The 23,292-nt window shown below is 46.5% G+C and overlaps 1 protein-coding gene across 2 annotated transcripts in view; it reads left to right on the plus strand.

The window, feature by feature from the left end:
- Nucleotides 1–7,221, plus strand: part of grid1b (glutamate receptor, ionotropic, delta 1b) — a gene marked incomplete in the record, with an annotated part of 244,236 nt that extends 237,015 nt beyond the window's left edge. Inside the window, 3 exon segments of one of the 2 annotated variants that reach the window (XM_062414339.1) lie at nucleotides 1,105–1,345; nucleotides 3,832–3,970; nucleotides 6,705–7,221. In XM_062414339.1, coding sequence (XP_062270323.1) covers nucleotides 1,105–1,345; nucleotides 3,832–3,970; nucleotides 6,705–7,162 — 838 coding nt within the window. 2 annotated transcript variants of the gene reach the window in all.
- Between the last annotated feature and the right edge of the window lie 16,071 nt (nucleotides 7,222–23,292).

Genomic DNA, 23,292 nt, shown 5'->3' on the forward strand with positions numbered 1-23,292 from the left:
CGCTGCAGCAGTTAGGGGGCGCTGCGGCAGCCAGGGGGCGCTGCAGCAGTTAGGGGGCGCTGCGGCAGTTAGGGGGCGCTGCGGCAGCCAGGGGGCGCTGCGGCAGCGACACACGTATCACAAACAAAGCCTCTCGGGTCACAGAGGAAACTTCACGAACACTCGGAGAAAACGTCTGAAATGAGGAAGAGATGAAACAGTTTGTTTTCAGACCTGAAAGTCTGAACCAGCGCCCCCTGCTGCTTTGTCTTTCACCGAGTGTGGATTCATATTCTGAGCTGGACCCAAAATCAATGCAGCTCTTATTCTGAAAAGATGAAGCCTCAATCGTCTGCTTTCAACCTGGCAGAAATGAAACGCTTGTGAAAACCGACAGTTTAGTTTAGAATCGACTCAGCGATTGGTTTTAAAAGACGAGAGAAGCTGAACCTTCTCTCCGCCGCAGCATCGATCGGCTAATTACCCATAACGACCCATTTCAGAAACAGACATTCAGCTGTGAGGAGCGCCGCTGAGTGCAGGAGGGTTTCTACTGGAGTGGATTCATCAACGACTGAGAAACACCACAAACACCTCGTTGAAACATTTCTGACGTTCACCGGTCGAGTTCATCGAATCGTCTGAAAAGAAAGTTCAGTGGTCGACCATCACTCGTTTCTCTGATGAACACATGAATCCTCGCTGCTTCAGAGAGTCGCACATAAAGAGTTATCAATATTTACTTTGCAGCTTTTAGCTCAACACATCATATCGACATCAAGCTTTTATTCATGCACTTTCCCTTTCAGGTTGAGTAACAGGTGATATTCTGTGGAAGGTAGAAATCTAATAAAAGGTTTTGGACGATTGAAGCTCAGTTCTGAAGTGAACATAACGTTTTGATATTTGGCTGAAACATGTGTTTTCTGGCTCCAAATCAAATGTTGTATTGATTCCAGCTTAAGAGTCTTCGTGTGACGCGTTCTGAGGATCGATCTCTGACACAGGGTGGAGTTCTGAAGTGGTTCTCATGTGGTCACAGCTGCAGCTTTAACATTCAGCCCAACCCGCCCTCAGATGACCTCAGAACTCTGTGTGACCCCCTGCTCCTCTCTTCTCCTCCAGGATCCTGGAGCTGCAGGAGAAAGGCGACCTGGACATCATGAAGCAGAAGTGGTGGCCTCGCACCGGCCGCTGTGACCTCAACAGCCACGCCGGCGCCAGCCCCGACGGCCGCTCCCTCAAGCTGCACAGCTTCGCCGGCGTCTTCTGCATCCTGGCCGCCGGCCTGCTGCTGGCCTGCCTGGTGGCCGGGCTGGAGGCGTGGTGGAACAGCAACCGCTGCCGCACGGAGCAGCCCAAAGAGGTGACTGAGCACAGGGCCCGGCGGACGGGCCAGTGGGGGGAGGACACTGCCACACTCTACTTTAAGGATCCAGCCGCAGACGCGAGCCCCGACTTAGTGGAGCTCCAGTACACCCAGCTGTAGAGGAGGCTAGAGAGAGCGGGGGGGCAGAGGGCGCTGACCTCATCAGGCCACTGATTGAAATCAAATTTGGTCTCTTAGTATTATTATCATTATTATGATTATCATCATTATTATTCTCGCCCTCCATTTCTTTTTCCCATCGCCTCCCACCTGAACTTCAGAGCTCATCTCTCTCAGTGCAGCTCGTCTACTAACACGCTCAGAAGCCCCTCCCCCACACATTCAGAAGCTCCTCCCCCACACGCTCAAAAGCTCCTCCCCCACACACTCAAAAGCTCCTCCCCCACACACTCAGAAGCTCCTCCCCCACACACTCAAAAGCTCCTCCCCCACACACTCAGAAGCTCCTCCCCCACACACTCAAAAGCTCCTCCCCCACACACTCAGAAGCTCCTCCCCCACACGCTCAAAAGCTCCTCCCCCACACACTCAAAAGCTCCTCCCCCACACACTCAGAAGCCCCTCCCCCACACATTCAGAAGCTCCTCCCCCACACACTCAAAAGCTCCTACCCCACACACTCAGAAGCTCCTCCCCCACACACTCAAAAGCTCCTCCCCCACACACTCAGAAGCTCCTCCCCCACACGCTCAGAAGCTCCTCCCCCACACATTCAGAAGCTCCTCCCCCACACACTCAGAAGCTCCTCCCCCACACACTCAGAAGCTCCTCCCCCACACAATCAGAAGCTCCTCCCCCACACAATCAGAAGCTCCTCCCCCACACGCTCAGAAGCTCCTCCCCCACACAATCAGAAGCTCCTCCCCCACACACTCAGAAGCTCCTCCCCCACACACTCAAAAGCTCCTCCCCCACACACTCAGGAGCCCCTCCCCGACACACTCAAAAGCTCCTCCATCACACACTCAGAAGCTCCTCCCCCACACACTCAAAAGCTCCTCCCCCACACGCTCACAAGCTCCTCCCCCACACATTCAGAAGCTCCTCCCCCACACGCTCAGAAGCTCCTCCCCCACACACTCAGAAGCTCCTCCCCCACACACTCAGAAGCTCCTCCCCCACACGCTCACAAGCTCCTCCCCCACTGCTCGCGCTCGAGTCTTATAACTGAGTCGAATTAGCTCCAACCAGGAGGACGTGGCTCCGAGAGCGACTTCATCGTTCATCCCCCGAGTCCGTCCCCATCAAGTGCCTCCTATTGAATTATTCTTAAAAACTCATTTTCTACTATGAAGCTTTGGTAATCCCTGCACCCGAGGGTCTGAGTGGAGATTATAATTAGCAGGCGGGAGAGATGGCCCACACACACACACACACACACACACACACACACACGTTTTTACTTTTAAGTGTAAAATCAAAAGACATAAACAAAACAAAGTAATTTATAACAACGGAGAGACTCTGCGTCTGAGCGTTAGCGAAGCGGCTTCATGTCCTGTCACTCAAACAAACGCCAGAGGAATAAAAACACAGCAGCCAATTACAGCCTGACTCTGTCACTAATGAAACAGTTACACAGGAAGAGCAGCTAATTAATCATTCATGCATCTAATCAATATTAATGACGACAACAAGGAAACATCTGATGATGAATACACAGATTTATGGATTAATAATAAACAGTTGATTTTCACACAGAGGATTTAAATGAGTTCCAGCAACTGATTTAATGTGAATTTAACTATCGTAACTTCCCTAAGTGTGTATGAGCGTTTAAACCATAAACAATTGTTAATCTTTAATTATACTAATTAGGTGAGTATAAATGTTACAAGAGATAAAGAAGATTTCGAGAATACGGCTGTAACTTAATGATAAAGTATGAAAAATGTCTGAATCGCTTCTCAGACTGTTTCATTTGAATAATCTTTAGTGATCTGAAGATGAAAACTTTAGTATTTTAAACATCATAAATCAACATCTTTCAGACATAAGGGCACAAGTCATCATTATATTCTGTTTGTTAAGTGACATTTAGTGTTGAACATTTTCTTCATCGCACAAAAAGTGTTGGTTCCTGAATCTGCTCCATTTTGGATCTGAACTTCTGGAAACACAAGTTAAACACATGAACAGATCTCGTTACACAACTTCTGCCCCTCGACAACCACAGCAACACAACCTCCTGTAAAGCCTCTGCAGCGCGGCACGTTAGTCACGTGACAGACGCAGCTTCCACGTGGATCCATAAACTAAAGTGTGAGCAGACGTGGAGTGAACGTCCTCTAGATACAGATCTGTGTCCCACATCCTTCGCCCATGAGTCCTGCTACTGTCACTGTTTCACGTCTTATTGAAGATTATATGTCAATGTGGACGCCCGTGTTGTCTGTCTCCTCTCCCTCTCTCCATCTATCCCTTTATTTCTTTATTTACACTTGCTGTCTGATCTCGTGCAGGTTACTAAGGATTACAGACTGGCAAGGGTTTCTGGTCCATTGACATATAATGACATTACAACTGCTTCATCGGAGGGGAGGAGGGACATTTGGACAGAGAGAGAGAGAGGCTGGGATGAAGCAGAAGCTATTGATACAGGTCAGAATAGAATCCTATACAATGACTCAACAAAAAGACCCAAATAACCGTCTAGAACACATCTGTGCCTTCAACGACCTCTTTGATCTGTAGACCTTTGGTTCCTGGTCACTTCTAAATCTAGAATCTAGAAAAACAGGAATCAGTCTGGTTTTCTGTTGCATCTGGAAACAAATCTCTGGTTTTCTCTCCAGAGATATTTATCTAAATATGACAAAGACATAATGAGCATTAGAGGTGATAACACGTTATTTATAAATTTGTAATGTATTGCCACCATACACTAAATGACAGGATCACAGGTGGATGATACATTTCTAGACTCCTGAAGCTACAGGCGAAAGTAATCCCACATTTTACCATCAACTGCTAAAAGTGCCCCAGCTAATCCGCCTCGCAGAGAGGATTGAATTCTAAAATTAATTTCCAGAACCAGAAATTTAAACAAAGAAAAACTCAAAGAATTGATCTGAAAGTGAATTTGTGGTTTAACTCTACGCAGACGATACGATATTATACGTTTGAACTGGTGCTCGACCGCATGTTACCTCATCTTTAATGCTGAACCCCCCCGGTCATCAGAAACCGTCCTGGTGCTTTTCTGTTTGTTCACTCAGACATTTTTAACTGTGTCGAAGCGTCTCATAAGGGCTGACCTCTGACCTCTGACCCCTGACCTCATGTTTTCCCGGTGAACAGAATAAACAAGTTTCACTGTGAATCACAAGAAATCTGACAAACGTCTCTGTGCCTTTAATTTACTCTCATTAAGTAACTTATCACTAAACCCATCTCTGGCACCACCATTAGGTCAAACTGTTGAATTCCCATCAGCCTCAGTGATGGCCGTGCTAACGTTAGCATTTGGCTCAAAGTTTCTGTGCCTCACTGAAAATAACTTTATATACGTCGGTGAATCAGAAAGTTTTTGTGTCTCAGTCGAAATAAATTAAGACGACTCAGGATCATTCGATTATTTCCAACATATTAGGACGTTTGTATTATTTAACCTTAGTGACAAATATTTTATCCTAAATATATCGTGGAACCTACAGTTGATGCCTCAGCGTTTGTTATCTAAAGTCCACTTGTTCCAAACTGAAATCTGAGCCAAAGGTTTCAAAGAGTCACACGAATCCTAAAAGAGCCCGAAACAACATAAAACTGTTTATATCTCAATTCAGCATCGACAGTTTTTTTCGTAACGACTCAGGAAAGAGTGATGTAACTCCTCCGCTCCACCGGGAGCGCTCTTCAAAAGACCTCATGTTTTCTAAATGAACCGAAGCTTTCAGACGCCGGCTGTGGTCCTCTTCCTCTTCAGCCACAGCGGCGCTCGCTCTCTAACGGCCGGACGTGGTTTAATTCCAATCGTTGATTTATTCAGGCGAGATGCTAGTTCCACGCTGCAGCTGGAATCACGTTCTGGACAGTTACCTGTTCACACCTCCTGCATTAACACGTGTTTACGACTCCTCGACTGGAGCTCGATCTCTCACCACAGTTTATCACGAGTGTTTTCACAAGCTGCTCTGTTCACGACTCGCATCACAGCCTGTTGCTCTCAGTCTGAAATGATAATGATAAATGTAGTGGTTTTTTTACGTAAATTAAGAAATACATCAATAAATCAAATTTAAATTTTTCAATATTCAATGTCAATACTAAAAATAATAACATAAAATTTTAAATAAATAATATTTTAATAAATTTGAGGAATTAACAAAAATATAGTCCTGGTTGTTTTGGCGACACCTGTGGTGACTGGTGGTACAGCAGAAACTGTTTATTACCACAGATATATTCTACATACTGGTCAGCAGGGGGCAGCAAACACACTTAGCAGCTTTGTTTACCAGAAATGCAAAGATAGAAAAAAAAATTAAAAATCGACACACTTTTAGGAGCCGCAGCAGTCGTGACTCCTTCAAAATAAAGGCCTGATAAAAGAAAAAAGTCTTAATAAAAAAAAATATATAAGTTTGAAACAGTAAAAATGTAGAAAGGGCCCAAATTTAAGAGTCGTATCTGAAGGGGTGGGTTTGGGGGGGCTACGTTAGTAAAACCCTTGGCTCCGCCCTTCTACTGACATCACTGCAACATGAATATATGTGTGATATTAATACACAGTGTAAATGTGACTTTGTTCAGAATCTCACTCGTGTTGTGTGACTAATCTCACTGATGCTGGAGCCTCGTTCAGGAACAAGCGACTCCGGGGGTTTGTTGTAAAGTGACGTTGAGCCTCCGTGACCTCGGTCAGAGGAGAAGCAACAACAAACCAACACGCTACTGGTTTCAGTAAAGTCGATAAACGCTGAGACACAAGTTTACATCCTACGTTTATTTTTTTAATTTCAATTTAAGATCCTGAAGCAAAACAATCGATTCGTCAGTTTCTAAATCTCACGAGAAAACAACTCGAATAACTTTACAACAAACAGAGTGCGTTTGGCTCCAGGATCGTTTTCCTCCAGGCATCAAACCTTTAGTTCTCACCGGCCAAGTTTGATTTCAAGTGTTTGTGACTAATTGGTTTGTGGCCTCGGTGCTCAGCGGGTCAGACGTCAGCCCGTCAGTCAGAACTCAAAGGACCAGTGCAGTGTCACAGGAGCATGTGAGGAGCAGCATCAGACCTGAGTCCGTCTGAGAAACAGGCCCGTCGCCAATCTCAGCCTCTGTGTCCCCCCCCTGTCTCCCTTCTGTCCTCCACCCCCCCGCTCCTCCTCTGTAGGACAAGGAGGTGAACCTGGAGCAGGTGCATCGTCGTATGAACAGTCTTTTGGACGAGGACTTGGCCCACAAGCAGATCCCCGGCCCCTCTATCGAGATCTCTGCGCTGGACATCGGCAGCATGCAGCCCAGCCAGGGGCCGGGGCCGGAGTCCGTGCGGGACTACCCCCCCTCGGGCCTCGCTGTGACCACGTTCCTCCCCGGGGAGGGGGCCCCGCCTCCTCCTCTTCCCCACCCTCACCATGGGGGGACCCTAGGCAGGACGCTACCTCTGTCCCAGGGCCCTGGCAGCACAATGCTGCCCCTGCACCACCCGCTCAGCAGCTCCAGCCTCAGCGGCACCATGCAGTGCAAACACAGGGCCCCCAACGGGGGGCTCTTCCGACAGAGCCCTGGCAAGACGCCCATGCCAATGTCCTACCAGGCAGTCTCCGCAGGACCCATACCCGAAGCCATTGAGGCCACTCACAGTACATCCATATAGGGGGGTGTCAAAATGCATCATGACGAGTGTGTGTGTGTGTGTTGGGGGGGGGGCGGATTCTTCAGAGGAAAGTTATTATAGATGAAAAAAACAAAATGTACAAAGAAAAAAGATTTTTGTATCTCACTTCCTGTTCAGAAACGACCACGTCACAGACAAACAGGGGGGGGGGGGGGGGGGGGGGTCGGAGGAGTGTGGGTGGGGTCAACCTGTCTCCTGTACATGCGTGTAAATACCAAGAGAACGAAGTGAGGTCAAAGTGTATTTTGAATATTCTCAATTTTTGAAGTTGAGTTGTATAAAAACAAACAAAACGAGCTAAAAAAATCGTATATAAACAAGATGAAAACGTTATGACTGTTTGAATGGCTTTGTACATTTTGTTCAATATGAAACAATGAGGCGAAATTCATTGTGATTGTTTTCTAAGTGCCGAAATTTTACGATGTCTCTCCACAACTCATTGATGTTAACGACTACCCATGATGCACCACTGTAGGGACATTTTAGTGTGGGACACCTCCTGTTATGCACCTCTGTACCGACCCTATATATCTTCAGCATCGGACGAAAAGTAATCACCTTCAATTTTCATTTGTACTGAATCTACGAAAATAGTGAATCCAGTCAAAACGTGTGGGGGGGAGGGATTTTTATCTGGTTCCTATTGTTTACAGTCGTTTGGTTTTTTTTATACAAACTTTTTATTTGTCTCAGTTTGTGAAGGAGACAAAGAGAAGAAATTGGTTTTCTATTTTTGTCTCGAACGTTAAAACATCTGTTGTGACAGTTTATTTCTTTGAAATCAGAATAAATCCAAAACCAAATTTAAGAATTCCTGTGGATGGAGAGTTTGTTCACTTCTAAACAACATCACCACAAAATATTTAAAAACTGCAACTTCTACGTTTACATCTCTCAACCTTTACTGTTCCTCTAGCGCCACCAGCAGGACGACATTTTAACATCTCTATTTACAGTCTGTGTTTCAGACCAATGAGAAACTGACACAGTTTCAAGACCAGTTGTTGGAACATAATCGTTCATTAATCTGTTTTTTCTTTAACCCGATTTCATGTTTTTTAATCCATTTTAATAAATATTCAAACTTTTTTCTACTTGCGTCGTTCGTGCTGAGAAGTGAAACAAGTCATTTCATTCTGAAAAAAAGTTTGATTTGGTCGAAATGAGGAAATAAGTTTGACGTTACTTTGAGGGAGAATCTACCCAAAAGTCTTTGTGTTTTCATTTCGTAGAATTCTTTGACTTTGACTTTTTATTCCTCCAAATGAAAACTGCTGTTTTTTACGTATTTCTTGAATCTGTTCCAGACAAACAAGCGTTTGAACGCAGCCTGAACTTTCTTCTATTTAACCAGATGATGAACAGGAACAGCTACATATTTAATGTCTTTGATTTTTATACGGAGGATTTAATGTAAACAGGTTATTTTAATCAGCTGCTCCAGATGTTTGTGAAGCAGGAAGTTGTTCTTCTCAACAGGAAGTAGAAGACCACACGTCCCCTTCCTTTTATGCTCATAGGTGCGATTCATTTGCTTTTAATGTCCTGATGAGTTTTCTCTTCATTTCATTTGTTCAAGTCGACAGAATAAAAGAGACGGGAACCGAGCAGTTCACCTCCGCAGGGTTTCTGTTCATGACGGTTCCAGATGGAAACAGATTTATTAAATCAGAAGAAATGTCAGTATGGAAGAAATCACTCTAATTAAATCAAAAGGTTAAAATTCGTGTCTCGAACTTGAACAGAATTTAGTTTGTGTTTGTGGAAAAGAAAGAATCTGAGACTCGGGAGCAAAGTTTCAGAATAAGACGTGAAAACAAGCAGAACACTCTGACGAGCTAATGCTAACGCTAACACATTGTAGCTTCACTCAGTTTTCTTTCTCGTTGTTGTTCACCCGATGTTGAACAAACTGTTTCAAACATGGCAGAGTTCAGATTTTTATAAATCCGTGAGATGATGAGAACCAACCAATCATTGAGTGATGTCTGGAGTTCTGAGGTCACACGTGGACGCTGGTCATACTTTGGACATTTAAGTTCACGTTTATGCGTTAATAAAAGAGAAAATACAAATTCTTCATGTCAGGACACAAACTCTGTAAAGTTACATCAAAGTTTTACTTATAAAACTGTTTCTGTGGTTGAACTGAACGTTATTGTCACTGAATCTGATTCACGACTAAACTTCACCAATTTCCAGTTGATTCTTGCTTGTACCTTTTTTTAATGCAATAAATCTGAATGAAACAAAGGTTTAATGTGAAGCTGTGGATCCAGATGTGTAACCATTCATTCTTAAAAAAGTTAAATCCCTGGTGTCATGTGGGACCTCCGCTCACACCACGCACACTCCAACGTGTTGGTGTGGAAAAGGACGAAGAGAAGTTTGTCTGTTGAGTCGAGGACGCAGCATCAGGACCAACGTGGACGAGGACGTCTTCTAACTGTAACACCACGGACCGAGAGCCAGGCCCTGATTGGTCCGTTCAGCGTCTCCGTATGTCCCCCCCCCCCCTTTACGTTAATCTCCAGCGCCCCCATCAGTCAAAGATGGGAACATGAACTGTTATAGCATATAGTCTGTCACCGTACATCTAAGGGACACCCTGATTTTATTTATGAATATGCTGCTTGGAGTTTCTTAATCTCTAATAAAGAAATATGATTTACAACATTTGTTTCTAATTTTCTGTCAACAACAGTAGGAAGTTATGTTTTTTAATTCCACCTCAGTTATTATTTATTAAATGAGATAAAAGTTGTTATTTGATGAATAAAAGTCTTAAAACAAGAAAACTGTCAAAACATTGTTTATTAATATAATGAAAGAAAATCTTAGAACGGACACAAAGATGTAATTACATTTTGAAAAAGCCATAAAATAAAAAAAATTTTGAGCCGCTCTGGAATCCTTGGTAGATTCAGCTGAACCTCCTCCTCCTCCTCCTCCTCCTCCTCCTCCTCCTCCTCCTCCTCCTCCTCCTCCTCCTCCTCCTCCGCCGTCCCCCGGCTGAACTCCTCCTCTCTGATTGGCTGCCGACAGATCGCCGGTGGGCTGACTGAACGCTTCCAGGCCTCCTGGTTGGTGGAGACACCAGGAGTCAGAGGGAAGGAGGTGTGTGGAGGAGCAGGAGGTGGACGGGCCTTAAGAGATTTTATCACAAATTATAAAAAGGTTTAAAAATCGTTTTTCTTTAAGAACAAAGACAAATCGGTTCAATTTGGTGTCTTTATTTTGGTGTTTGTTGTTTTAACACAACTAAAGACTGCTCACGTGAGGGCCTCAGCGTTTCCCCCGAGCCGTCGGCCAATGACGGGCACCGACCGCTCGGGGGGGCTCATCAGGACGCAGGCCCGGTCGCTACGGAGACGCTGGTGACCTTGAGAAGTAATTTGATCGATCAATATTTACCAGGAGAAAAAAAGAATGAGGCCGGTGTGTGTGTGTGTGTGTGTGTGTGTGTGTCTGTGTGTGTGTGTGTGTGTGTGTGTGTGTGTCTGTGTGTGTGTGTGTGTGTGTGTGTCTGTGTGTGTGTGTGTGTGTGTCTGTGTGTGTCTGTGTGTGTGTGTCAGTGTGTGTGTATCTGTGTGTCTGTGTGTGTGTGTATGTCTGTGTGTGTCTGTGGGTGTGTCTGTCTGTGTGTGTGTGTGTGTGTGTGTGTGTGTATGTGTGTGAAAATAAAACATCCTGAGAAAGTCCTGAATCTTCATCACCAGCTCGTCTTCTTCAACTCATCCTGAAGACCTCTGCAGTGAAACCTTCTGTTAACTCGTGGAGGTCACCATGAACGAGGAAGAGGAGGAACATGTGTGTTCCTCCTCTTCCTCGTTCATCTCTTCCTCCGTTGACCTCCTCAGCGCCGGGTCCGACCTCATGAAGCCTCGCACGGTGCTAACCAGATAAATGCGGATGTCAGCGGTGATGGATGAGGAGCCTCGCCCACTACCCAGCATGCAACGGTGCAGCGCTGGAATGCAGCTCCATTAATAACCATTGGGAGAAGAGGCCTAACGGGGGGGGGGCCGTCTCTGTCGGGCGGAGGGTCGGAGGAAGATCTTTTTCTGTGGCGTGTTCATCTTCATCAGCTTCATCAGCTTCATCAGCTTCAGCAGCTCATTATCTTCATCAGCTTCATCATCTTCATCAGCTCATCAGCTCATCAGCTTCATCATCTTCATCAGCTTCAGCAGCTTCATCAGCTTCATCAGCTCATAATCTTCATCAGCTTCATCAGCTCATAATCTTCATCAGCTTCATCAGCTTCATCAGCTTCATCATCTTCATCAGCTTCATCATCTTTATCAGCTTCAGCATCTTCATCAGCTCCATCAGCTCCATCAGCTTCAGCAGCTTCAGCAGCTTCATCAGCTTCATCAGCTTCATCAGCTCATAATCTTCATCAGCTCATCAGCTTCATCATCTTCATCAGCTTCAGCAGCTTCAGCAGCTTCATCAGCTTCATCAGCTCATAATCTTCATCAGCTCATCAGCTCATCAGCTTCATCAGCTCCATCAGCTTCAGCAGCTTCATCATCTTCATAATCTTCCTCAGCTTCATCAGCTTCAGCATCTTCATCAGCTTCTTCATCTTCATCAGCTTCATCAGCTTCATCACCTTCATCACCTTCATCAGCTTCAGCATCTTCATCAGCTTCATCAGCTCATAATCTTCATCAGCTCATCAGCTCATCAGCTCATCAGCTTCATCAGCTCCATCAGCTTCAGCAGCTTCATCATCTTCATAATCTTCCTCAGCTTCATCAGCTTCAGCATCTTCATAAGCTTCTTCATCTTCATCAGCTTCATCAGCTTCATCACCTTCATCAGCTTCATCATCTTCATCACCTTCATCAGCTCCATCAGCTCCATCAGCTCCTCTCACACTCACCTGATTTGAGCAGAACCTGTGATGACCTCACGTGCACGTTCCTGAGTAAAGCCTGCAAACGGGTTGGATTTCTCTCGTCTGATTGGCTCTCCATGGTCCAGAACAACCTTCTCCTTCTTCTTCTCTTCCCACAGTTGTCACGATGGTTCTCAGTCGTAGGTCCAGGAGGAGCCGGTGGTTCTCTACGAGGTGTCTGACCCAGGACCAGCTGATCCTCCTCCTGGGAGCAGGAAGATCTGCAGCTGAAGATCAGATGCTGGAAAAATGTAATTATCAAACCCAGATGACAAAGAAATGCAAAGTTGGATATTTTACAGTTTAACCATAAAAAAATAAAGATATAAAACTTGAACTAAGGAAATAAAGGTCATCAAATACCAACTGCTTTGTGTTTGACCCTTGGAGGCGTGGCCATGGAGCAGGTGAGACGTCCAGCAGGGACGGAGACACGTCCTCGTTAGAGCTGCAGCTGACCATGCCCCCCCCCCCTGTGTCTCAGATTGTCCTGCTGCTGGTTCTTCTTCTGGTAAGGACCACGTCCAGTCTCCATGGCAACAGCTTCCACCCCCCCCCCCCCCCCCCCCCCCGCTGCAGCTCAGAGCAACAGATGTTGTTTGTTTGGTCACGCCTCCCAGCAGGGGGGCCTCTCCACGTCAAACCACCCGGAGGACAAGCTCCACCTCTCTGACGCAGACTCAACTCCCATTCGCTCCTGTTTATTAGTTCACGCCCCCTTGGAACCCACGCTCTGAAAGGCTGGGTTCATCCCGGGGGTTCCTCTAGAATCCATGGAGGACAATAAATTCCACGGGGCTCTGAGCTCGAGGAGAAGAAGATCCTGACGTTAATCAGAGTAACAGTCGAGTGTGAAAAGGCAGCTGCTTCACAGAGAGGAGGAAGACGAGGCTTTGTTGTTACAGTCCCGAGGAAGAGGGCTGCTGTGACCTGAGATCAGTTTAAACTCTGTTTGTCCAAATCAGCAGGTCCTGAACAACGAGATGAAGTCTGTCTGACTGGAGGAGTCTTCATTCAGGACATGTTCAGGTCTCAGAGAACGTGTCCAGGTCTCACAGGACGTGTCCAGGTCTCACCCAGACGTGTTCAGGTCTCACAGGATGTGTTCAGGTCTCACAGGACGTGTTCAGGTCTCACAGGATGTTTCCAGGTCTCACAGGACGTGTCCAGGTCTCACAGGACGTGTCCAGGTCTCATAGGACGTGTCCAGGTCTCACCCAGACGTGTTCAGGTCTCACAGGATGTTTCCAGGTCTCACAGGACGTTTCCAGGTCTCATAGGACGTGTTCAGGTCTCACCCAGACGTGTTCAAGTCTCACAGGACGTTTCCAGGTCTCATAGGACGTGTCCAGGTCTCACCTAGACGTGTTCAGGTCTCACAGGATGTTTCCAGGTCTCATAGGACGTTTCCAGGTCTCACAGGACGTGTCCAGGTCTCACCCAGATGTGTTCAGGTCTCACAGGATGTTTCCAGGTCTCACAGGGCGTGTCCAGGTCTCACAGTACGTGGTCAGGTCTCACAGGACGTGGTCAGGTCTCACACGGACGTGTCCAGGTCTCACAGGACGTGTCCAGGTCTCACAGGACTTGTTCAGGTCTCACAGGACTTGTTTCACAGGACGTGTCCATGTCTCACAGGAGGTGTTCAGGTCTCACCCAGACGTATCCAGGTCTCACAGGACGTGTCCAGGTCTCACAGGACTTGTTCAGGTATCACAGGACTTGTTTCACAGGACGTGTCCAGGTCTCACAGGACGTGTCCAGGTCTCATAGGACGTGTCCAGGTCTCACAGGACGCGGTCAGGTCTCACAGGACGTGTTCAGGTCTCACAGGACGTGTCCAGGTCTCATAGGACGTGTCCAGGTCTCACAGGACGCGGTCAGGTCTCACAGGACGTGTCCAGGTCTCATAGGACGTGTCCAGGTCTCACAGGACGCGGTCAGGTCTCACAGGACGTGTTCAGGTCTCACAGGACGTGTCCAGGTCTCACAGGACGTGTTCAGGTCTCACAGGACGGGTCCAAGTTTCACAGGACGTGGTCAGGTCTCACACGGAAGTGTCCAGGTCTCACAGGACGTGTCCAGGTCTCACAGGATTTGTTCAGGTCTCACAGGACTTGTCTCACAGAACGTGTTCAGGTCTCACCCAGACGTATCCAGGTCTCACAGGACGCGGTCAGGTCTCACAGGACGTGTCCAGGTCTCACAGGAAGTGTTCAGGTCTCACAGGAACAGTTAATAGAAGTAGCTCAAGACTGATGAGTCCTCACGAGCATAGAAAGACGTGTGTGTGTGTGTGTCTGTGTGTGTGTGTGTGTGTCTGTCTGTGTGTGTCTGCTGATATTTCCCCTCCACCCTGGAGCCTCAGAGACTTGGACATGAAAGTCTAATGTCTGGTCGTGAATGTGTCCGTCTCCCTGCAGGTTGTCGATCACCGGCTCTTTCCCGTGTTTGTCGGCCTTCTCTGCTCCATCCCCCCCCAACCCCCCGTCGGCCGAGTGTTGGTGCGAGACCTTTCATCACACGAGTCCAGACGGGTCCACGTCCTGCATCCTAATCTGGAGATCAGAGGAGACTCTCACTTCTACATCCAGCTGCATCCGAGAGGAGAAAAGATCTCAGGTGAGATGTGAAGTGAGTTTTTTGAGTCCAGCTGTCGGTCGAGCTTTGTTCCAGAATAAGATACAAGGAGCTGGGAATCGAACCCCCGAGGAAACAGAACGATCCTCTTAATGGGTTTCATCTCAAGTCCCATGAATTAGTCTCTGAGTCTTTCATGACCCAGGTCTCATCCTTTCATTGAGTTCACTCACACGTGTAAACCGCTTTGGGTCTCTGGAAAGGGGCTTTATGGATCCAGGCTATTACTGTTATTATTATTATTGTTGTCATTATTATTATTATTATTATTATTATTATTATTATTATTATGAGTGTAAAACTGCTGGAAAAAAACGGACAGAGCCTCAGCCACAGCTTTGTCTCTTTCAGATTCATTTCTCAACATGAATTCTCTTTGTGTCATGAATCTGCAAACACTCGTCATCGCTCATGTTTCTGTTTCAAAGTGCAGACGCATCTTTGCCGACAGTCGGAGGAAGATGAATCCTCACAGATCTCCTCTCTCTGTCCCTGACATTTGTTTTCTGTCGTCTTTCTGCCGCTCTGCAGAAAACAGGAGCGTCTCTTGCTCTCTCTCTCTCTCTCTCTCTCTCCACAGAACCTCCTTTGTCTCATTTTTCTGACGGATCTGTCCGGAGGAGGAAGTCTTCACGCCCTCTCCGCCTCTCGGAGGTTTCAGGACCGATACGTCACATCCTCGGGCCGAGTGGCTGCTCGCATGAAAGTCCAAACTGTGTGAGATGTTTTGACGGCTTTGTGCTTTTGTCACTGACAGAATCAGCGAGGACGAGAGAAACTGTGGCGTTGACCTCCAGACGCCAACAGTAACGTTCATATTGCTGTTGCCTGGCGGCTACATACTCACAACTTGAGAACGCCAAACAAAGCGTAGGCGTGAATTCCCAGGTCGTGACCTTTAGTTCCTTGAGCAGGCAGCAGCTGTAGCATGAATCTGCAGAACGTGAAACAACATCTAAACTCAAATGAGTATTCAGATGTGATCGGAGCCTGAGGGAGGATATCTGTCTTCCTCTCGTCCATCCACACGTTCAGACATGTGAGTAACTTTCCAACCTTCTCAGGGACGAGAGGCGGAGCTACTGTATCGCTCGCAGCTGAAAGGGAAGTCCCTCCGAAGTGATTTTCACATTAAGAGCCCGAGGAGATGAACTTACTGTTGTGGTTTGTGCAGTGGCTGCTCCACCTTCTCTGCCAATTACCAGTTGTTGCTATAAAACTCCAGGGATGAAGAGCTGTACCGCCACCGGCCATGTTTAAATTCATATTAGCCACATTAGCTAGTGTGCATCCATTTTCCATGCAGAGAGCCTTGGGGCTGTTTCCCCTCAGAGTCTTCAGCTCCTGAAATGAGACACGATTCTTTAAGTGCAAAATAATGTTCTCTGTGTCTGTGCAGTTAATATTTTAGTTTGGAGGCAGCGCAGCAGCAGACGCTACCGCTCCTTAGGTTAGGATGCTTCAGCACATCAGTGCGTAATTACAGCAAAAGCACAGCGACCTTAAATCCCACAAGTCCTCATACATAAGTCACATTAGTTTCTACAACAGTGGAACAAACCAAACACCGACATCAGCTGTTCAGGCCTGAATTCAGATCATGTGACAGCAGGTTCAGCAGGTCTCGAACCCGACGGATCAGACCGTCGGGTTCGAGAAGCTGAACCGGTCAGAAGGTTTACAGAGGGTTTACAGAGGTTTACAGAAAGGTTACAGAAGGTTTACAGAAGGTTTACAGAAGGTTTACAGAGGTTTACTGAGGTTTACAGAAGGTTTACAGAGGGTTTACAGAGGTTTACAGAGGTTTACATAATGTTTACATAGGTTTACATAGGTTTACAGAGGGTTTACAGAGTTTTAAAGAGGTTTACAGAGGTTTACAGAGGTTTACATAATGTTTACATAGGTTTACAGAGGGTTTACAGAGGGTTTATAGAATGTTTACAGAGATTTACAAAGGTTTACAGAGGTTTACAGAGGTTTACAGAGGTTTACATAATGTTTACAGAGGGTTTACATAGGGTTTATAGAAGGTTTACAGAGGGTATACATAGGGTTTACAGAGGTTTACAAAGGTTTACAGCGGTTTACAGAGGTTTACATAATGTTTACATAGGTTTACATAGGTTTACAGAGGGTTGCCAGAGGGTTTACAGAGGTTTACAGAGGTATACAAAGGTTTACAGAGGTTTACAGAGGTTTACATAATGTTTACATAGGTTTACATAGGTTTACAGAAGGTTTACAGAATGTTTACAGAATGTTTACAGAATGTTTACAGAGGGTTTACAGAGATTTACAGAGGATTTACAGAAGGTTTACAGAAGGTTTACAGAGGTTTACAGAGGTTTACAGAAGGTTTATAGAAGGTTTACAGAGGGTTTACAAGAGCAGCAACACACTTAAAACATAAATACAGAACATACATTACACACGTGTTTACAACGGGAAAGTGAAACACAAAGTCTCTGTGGGTTTAAATGAATGTTAATCTAGAGGCTGAAGATCCGTAAACAATAAAAGCAAACATGGAGGTCGACTGCTGCCGTCGTCCCCTGGTTGTTATTGTTTGTTTTATACAAACAGGTCACGTGACACAAACATGTGTCAGCTGACGCTTCCTCTCGTTCCTACTGGTGGATACTCTGAGCCTCACAAGGATCCGTATGTTATAGATATGTTATTGTTATTGTGCTGTCGGATCAGACTCGACTGTTGTTGTTGTTTCCTTTTGTAACTGAGGAACGTTCAGTCATAACCTGCAGACACACAGACTTCCCAGAATGCAGCAGTTCATTACATTCACCTGCCGTCTCCTTGTTAATTAGCTGATTAGGCGGCGGAGCAGGAGGGGTCGGGGGGGTCGGGGGGGTCATGAGCCGGGGGATGGGAAACACTATCTTAGATAATATTTAATCAGCAGCGTCAGCGACGTGTTCGGGGCCTCGCTGCCGTGGGAAATCACACGATTGGAATTCAGCTCAGCAGTCGAACGTGTCGGTTCATTTGCGTCGGGCCCGGACGCCGGCAGCGCCGCTAGTCCTGCGATGTTCTCTGATTAATTCACGGACACTCTGGTTTACTCTGTGTAATTGCTTCTCAGTTGATGAAACGAAGAATCTGATTCAACAAAGCAGCAGTAAAAGAGAACGGAGATCTTCTCCTGCGGTGACGAAGGAAAACGTGGTCGGAGGCGTAAAGACCACGACGCTACTCCCAGCGAATCACACGCGACTCAAAAATCACGTACATCTTCTCTCATATCCGATTTTAACACGTTGGCAAAGTTTGACCTCAAGGTTCTGGGAAATTTAAAAATGACTTTTCAGTGTCCAGAGACCAGATCGATTCCAGTCACTTCGGAACAGAGACCAGAGACCAGAAACCAAAGTCCAGAGTAAAGAGTCCAGAGACCAGAAACCAGAAACCAGAGTCCAGAGACCAGAGTCCAGAAACCAGAAACCAGAAACCAGAAACAAGAAACAAGAAACAAGCAACCAGAAACCAGAGTCCAGAGACCAGAAACCAAAGTCCAGAGTAAAGAGTCCAGAGACCAGAAACCAGAAACCAGAGTCCAGAGACCAGAGACCAGAAACCAGAAACCAGAAACCAGAGTCCAGAAACCAGAAACCAGAGTCCAGAGTCCAGAAACCAGAAACCAGAAACAAGAAACAAGAAACAAGAAACAAGAAACCAGAAACCAGAGTCCAGAGACCAGAAACCAGAGGTCCAACACTGGAGTTCAGAGTCTAAAGACCAGCATCTTCAGTCCAAACCAGAGTCCAGCATCAGTTAACACATTAGTTAACAACACTTGAACAAACTCTGAGACTTTCCAGCGCTGCAGGACTCGTCCCTCTGCGTCCTGATGCTCCCAGACGTTATGGGATGTGTTTCTCTAACAGTCTGAGGAGTGAAGTGTCCAGACAGGTGGAGATCTGGTGATGAACTCTCTGACCCTACAGTGTTTCTCTCTCTCCTCCTCATCCATCCTCCATCGAGCCCCAGCAGAACATCGGAGTCAAGCCGTTGAGGAGGATGGATGAACTCTCCTCCTGCAGCGTCACACTGGGAACGAGCCTAATGGGCCGTCTAGGAGATTGGGGGGGTGGGGGGGGTGGGGGGGTTGAATACGAGTTTAGAGTCGGGAGTGAGTCACCTGATCAGGTTTTGGTAACCTCTGACCTCTGTCAGGGAAAAGGCTGTTCAACCACGTATCACTTTATACATTTCCTTTATACTTTTACGTTATACCTTTAATTTTACATTTACTTCATACTTTTACTTAATAAATCTCACACTCTGTTCTCAGTCAGATCCTCGGGAGATAGACGGTGTTCGAGCTGGAATGTGTCACAGCATCGAACCTGTGACATTATCGAGCCGGCGGCGAACATTAAGTCTGGACGTGTGAGTGTTGGTTACTTTTGGGTCGGATGATGAACCGGGTTCGAGGGATCGTCGTCCCTTCGGGGGGAAACGGAGCCGAGGCGGGAACGTGCTGAGGAGCCAGAGGCCATGTTGTTATCAGCTCAGGAGACAGAGGAGGACAACACTGCTCATACATTAGAAGCTGGAGGACACAAGGGGACAGAGAGAGGGAGAGTAGGCAGGTAATGAAGTGAGGAGGTGAAGGGGCGACGGAGGGAGGATGTTGGTTCTGTTGTTTCTGCCTCAAACTGCCCACACCTCCGTCCTCAGGGGGCCACGCAGTCAGGGGGCCTCACATCCACAGAGACGGCCCTGCTCTACATGAACCCTGCTGATGGTGAGTCGCCCCCTGCAGGCCGGGGCTCCTGAGATCCATGACCAGGCTCTCTGGGGTTAACTGACTCTGTGGCTGGTGAGTGGGAGATGTTCAGATCTGATTTTACAAACATCCATTTGAATAATGCCTCATTTGTCAGAAAGAGAAGTTTAATGAAGTGCGTTCACAAAGTGATGCAGAGTTCAGCTGAGAGCAGATCTCTTTAGAACTACAGATGTAGAGTCTGAACAAAGACACACAAAGTCAAATCAATATGTGTTTCCACATGATGCAGAAGGAATGGAGGCCTCCATGTGAAGACACTGTTTCTGATTCAAGAGGAAGAAAAACACCACAACACAGATCTGTCATGTGACTTTTAGCACCTTGTTGTCGCACAAACGCACAAAGAGCCTGATTCCCGTGTTTCACAACAACAGCAGGTCTTACTACACAACTGTCTCACCCTCATCATCTCATCTCATGAGCTCAGCAGTCACACACTCACACACACACACACACACACCTCATTAGCAGTGCTGCAGGCGGTGTAGTTGTCATGCAGTGTGTGTTGACTGAGGAGCTGCGGAGTCGCTCATGTGTAAATCATCTCTGGGACATGGAAGCTCATTGGTTCTTATCGGCAGCCGATGACATCACAGAGACGTGAACATAGAGAAACGTTTAATTGGTCGAACGTGAAAAACACTCGTGTCTCATGTCTCGTGTCTCGTGTCTCGTGTCTCGTGTCTCATGTCTCATGTCTCGTGTCTCGTGTCTCATGTCTCATGTCTCATGTCTCGTGTCTCGTGTCTCGTGTCTCGTGTCTCATGTCTCGTGTGTCATGTCTCGTGTCTCATGTCTCATGTCTCATGTCTTGTGTCTCATGTCTCATGTCTCGTGTCTCAGATTCTGACGAAGGTTAACAACCTAAAAAGTAGAAGCTACGATTGAATCTTGAAGCTGCTGTTCAATAATGAGTGTGACCACAGGGGGCAGCAGATTCACTCTGTCCGTACAGAACACAGACGGTAAATAAAGAAGGACGTCATGGCAGCTCCCAAAAGTGAAACCAAAACATCGCCCCCTGTTGGCTGGTTGCAGCAAAGGTCAAAAACCTGCCTCCTCCATGTTAGTAGACGGCACGGTGACATCATCAGTGAACAGCAGGAGGCCCCGAGCTGGAAGGAGACGTTTGGCAAAGGACAAAATCAAATGCAGCAAAATCCCTGTCGCATTTTGTCTTCTCACACACACACACACACACAGTCACACAAACAAACACACACTCACACAGAAACAGACACACACGCTGAGGATAAATAGGTTTTTGAAAATAGCTTCTAAGGCTCAAACAAGCGAAGCCGCATTAGACGAGAGATGCAAAGAACTCAAATCACAGTTATTGACGGAGAAAAGCTGCTTTGTCACATTGTTCTGCTCTGAATCAATCTGCTGTATCGATGGAGGAGGACAAACGGAGAAGAGACGATGAAAGGACACAAACAAAAGGTTGGAGACAAGTGGAGTTCGGATTCAGGAGGAAACTAAACAACACAAACACAAGTTTCTTCTGCTGACGCTAGAAGTTTAGATTGTGTTGTTCCACTGCTGCTGGGGACACTGTCCCTCTGTGTGTGTCCCTGTGTGTCTGTCCCTCTGTACTAAGTGTCCACACTCTGTTCCCCATCCACCTCCTCTTCATCCTCCTCTTCTTCCTCCTCCTGTTTGACACCACACATCTGGATTAGAGTAAACAAAAGTTTATAACAACTTCATTTTCATTTGTCACTTGTACAGCAATGAAAGGTCGGACGTCCTGTGCACACTCGTGCACACCACACACACTTGTGCACATAACACACACACACCAGTCATGTGACGTCCCGGCTGAAGCATCAAAAAACAGATCATGAACTTCAGCTGCTCCGTGAAGGTGTGAACGTTTCTCTGTGATGTCGAGTCAGATGCAGTTCAGATGCTCTTTTACTCAATTGGGGGGGGGGGGGTAAAGAAAGGATGGAGAGATGAGTGGAGGACAAGGTGACGTGAGAAAAGGGTGGATGGTTTCAAGGAGAGACAAATGAAGGGGGGGGGCGTGAACATTGAAGCCGAGAGAGTAGAAACACAAACAATCAGATTCACTGGTAACTTTCTTCTTCTGGTGTTTCTGCTCGTTATTCATCATCAGTGGTTCCTCTGTTCTCCTCCCACGTGGAGAGAAGATCTCGTCCACTGGTTTGAATCCAGGAACAGAAGATCAGCTCTGGGATCAGCTCTGGGACGTCAGGACCTTTGCTGCTTCAATTCAAAGTGAAACACGTCAACGTGCTGAAGAAGGTTGACGTTCAACTGACGTTCTGCAGAGAAGAAGAAACATGGAGGAGCTGCACCGGGGGGGGGGGGGGGGGCGAAGAGGATGAAGGGCTGGAGAACAACAGGTTTAAAAGAGAACGACAGAAAGGAGAGAGAGAGGAAAAACAAGGAGGTAGAAAGAGAGAGAGGCTGTAACCATGGCAACAGAAGGACGGAGACTTTTTTCTTTATTTTGAAACTTTGCTTGAAAACCATCAAAACCCTGAACTTCAGATTTTAACATTAAAAAGCAGAAATCCTGAAGGAGAGTCTGAGGAACACTGAGGAACCATCAAGCTGGAGATGAATCCGTCTCCTCTCAATCAAGAACATTGAAGATCTCTCAAACAGCAGCAGTAGAACCTCTGGTTCCTTCAGACCTGGACATGATCCTGACTCAGTAGAAGATCTCAGGTCATCTGATGAAAAGATGAAATTCCCTCTGACATCATCATCATCACGATGTCAGCATCTGGACCAGAACGTTGGAAAAGTCCTCGGAGAGAGAAGAAGAAGAAGAAGTGCTCACGCTCCAAACACTGAAGCTTGGTCAGATCTTCACTTCTGGAGATGAACTAAGATTCAGATGAAGGAGACGTGTCCTGGATCCAGATCCGTCCTCTGACGCTCGACCTGAACATCAGCTGCAACTTGTTGTCTCTGTCTTGTTCCACGTCCACCTGGTGGAGCTTCATTCTGCATGTAGTGAAACATCTGGAACAAACAGCTGCAGGTTGTGTTGCTCTGAAGCCAACCTCGGTTTCTCATCACAGATTCAATATATAAAGAAGAATCCACAGCCACAGTTCATATCTTCATCATTCACACACGGACTCGTTATCGTTAAAGGTCGTTACCGGTTCCAAAGAAGAAAAGTTTGACTTTGCAGCTTCTGGCAGATTTAATCAAAACGGCTCGTTAGTTCATTAAAAGTGAGGAGAATCATTTTCTAGTACGACTTCTCTCCGACTTCCTGGTGTCAGAGGTCAGAGGTCAGAGGTCGTGTTAGCCCGCGGGTTTCCCTCAGGATCGATGGAGCTCAGTTCGGTGGGATCTGGAATCTGGTGTCAGAGAATCCGACGCCTCATTCGTTTGAGTTAGTTTCTATAAACAATGTTCCCGAGCAGAAGATGTCATTTTACAGTTGGAGAGTTTCAGGCCAACACAGATATTCTCCTCTGTTCTCTGGTTGGTTCCCGACACACACACACACAAACACACACACACACACACACACACACACTCTAATGAACTGGGTTTAATTAAATGTGGGTGGCGAGAGACGGGCCGATGATATTTCTCCTCCTGGTCTCAGGAACCTTCACAATCATATTTACACACTAACTTGAGTTCATATCTGTCACATGTTTCTCATTTAATAAAGAGAAATGTTTCACTTTGTGTTTGCTTCATATTTTCTTTCATATTTTTAT

The sequence above is a fragment of the Platichthys flesus genome, chromosome 20 (genome assembly GCF_949316205.1).
Source record: "Platichthys flesus chromosome 20, fPlaFle2.1, whole genome shotgun sequence".
NCBI lineage: Eukaryota > Metazoa > Chordata > Actinopteri > Pleuronectiformes > Pleuronectidae > Platichthys > Platichthys flesus.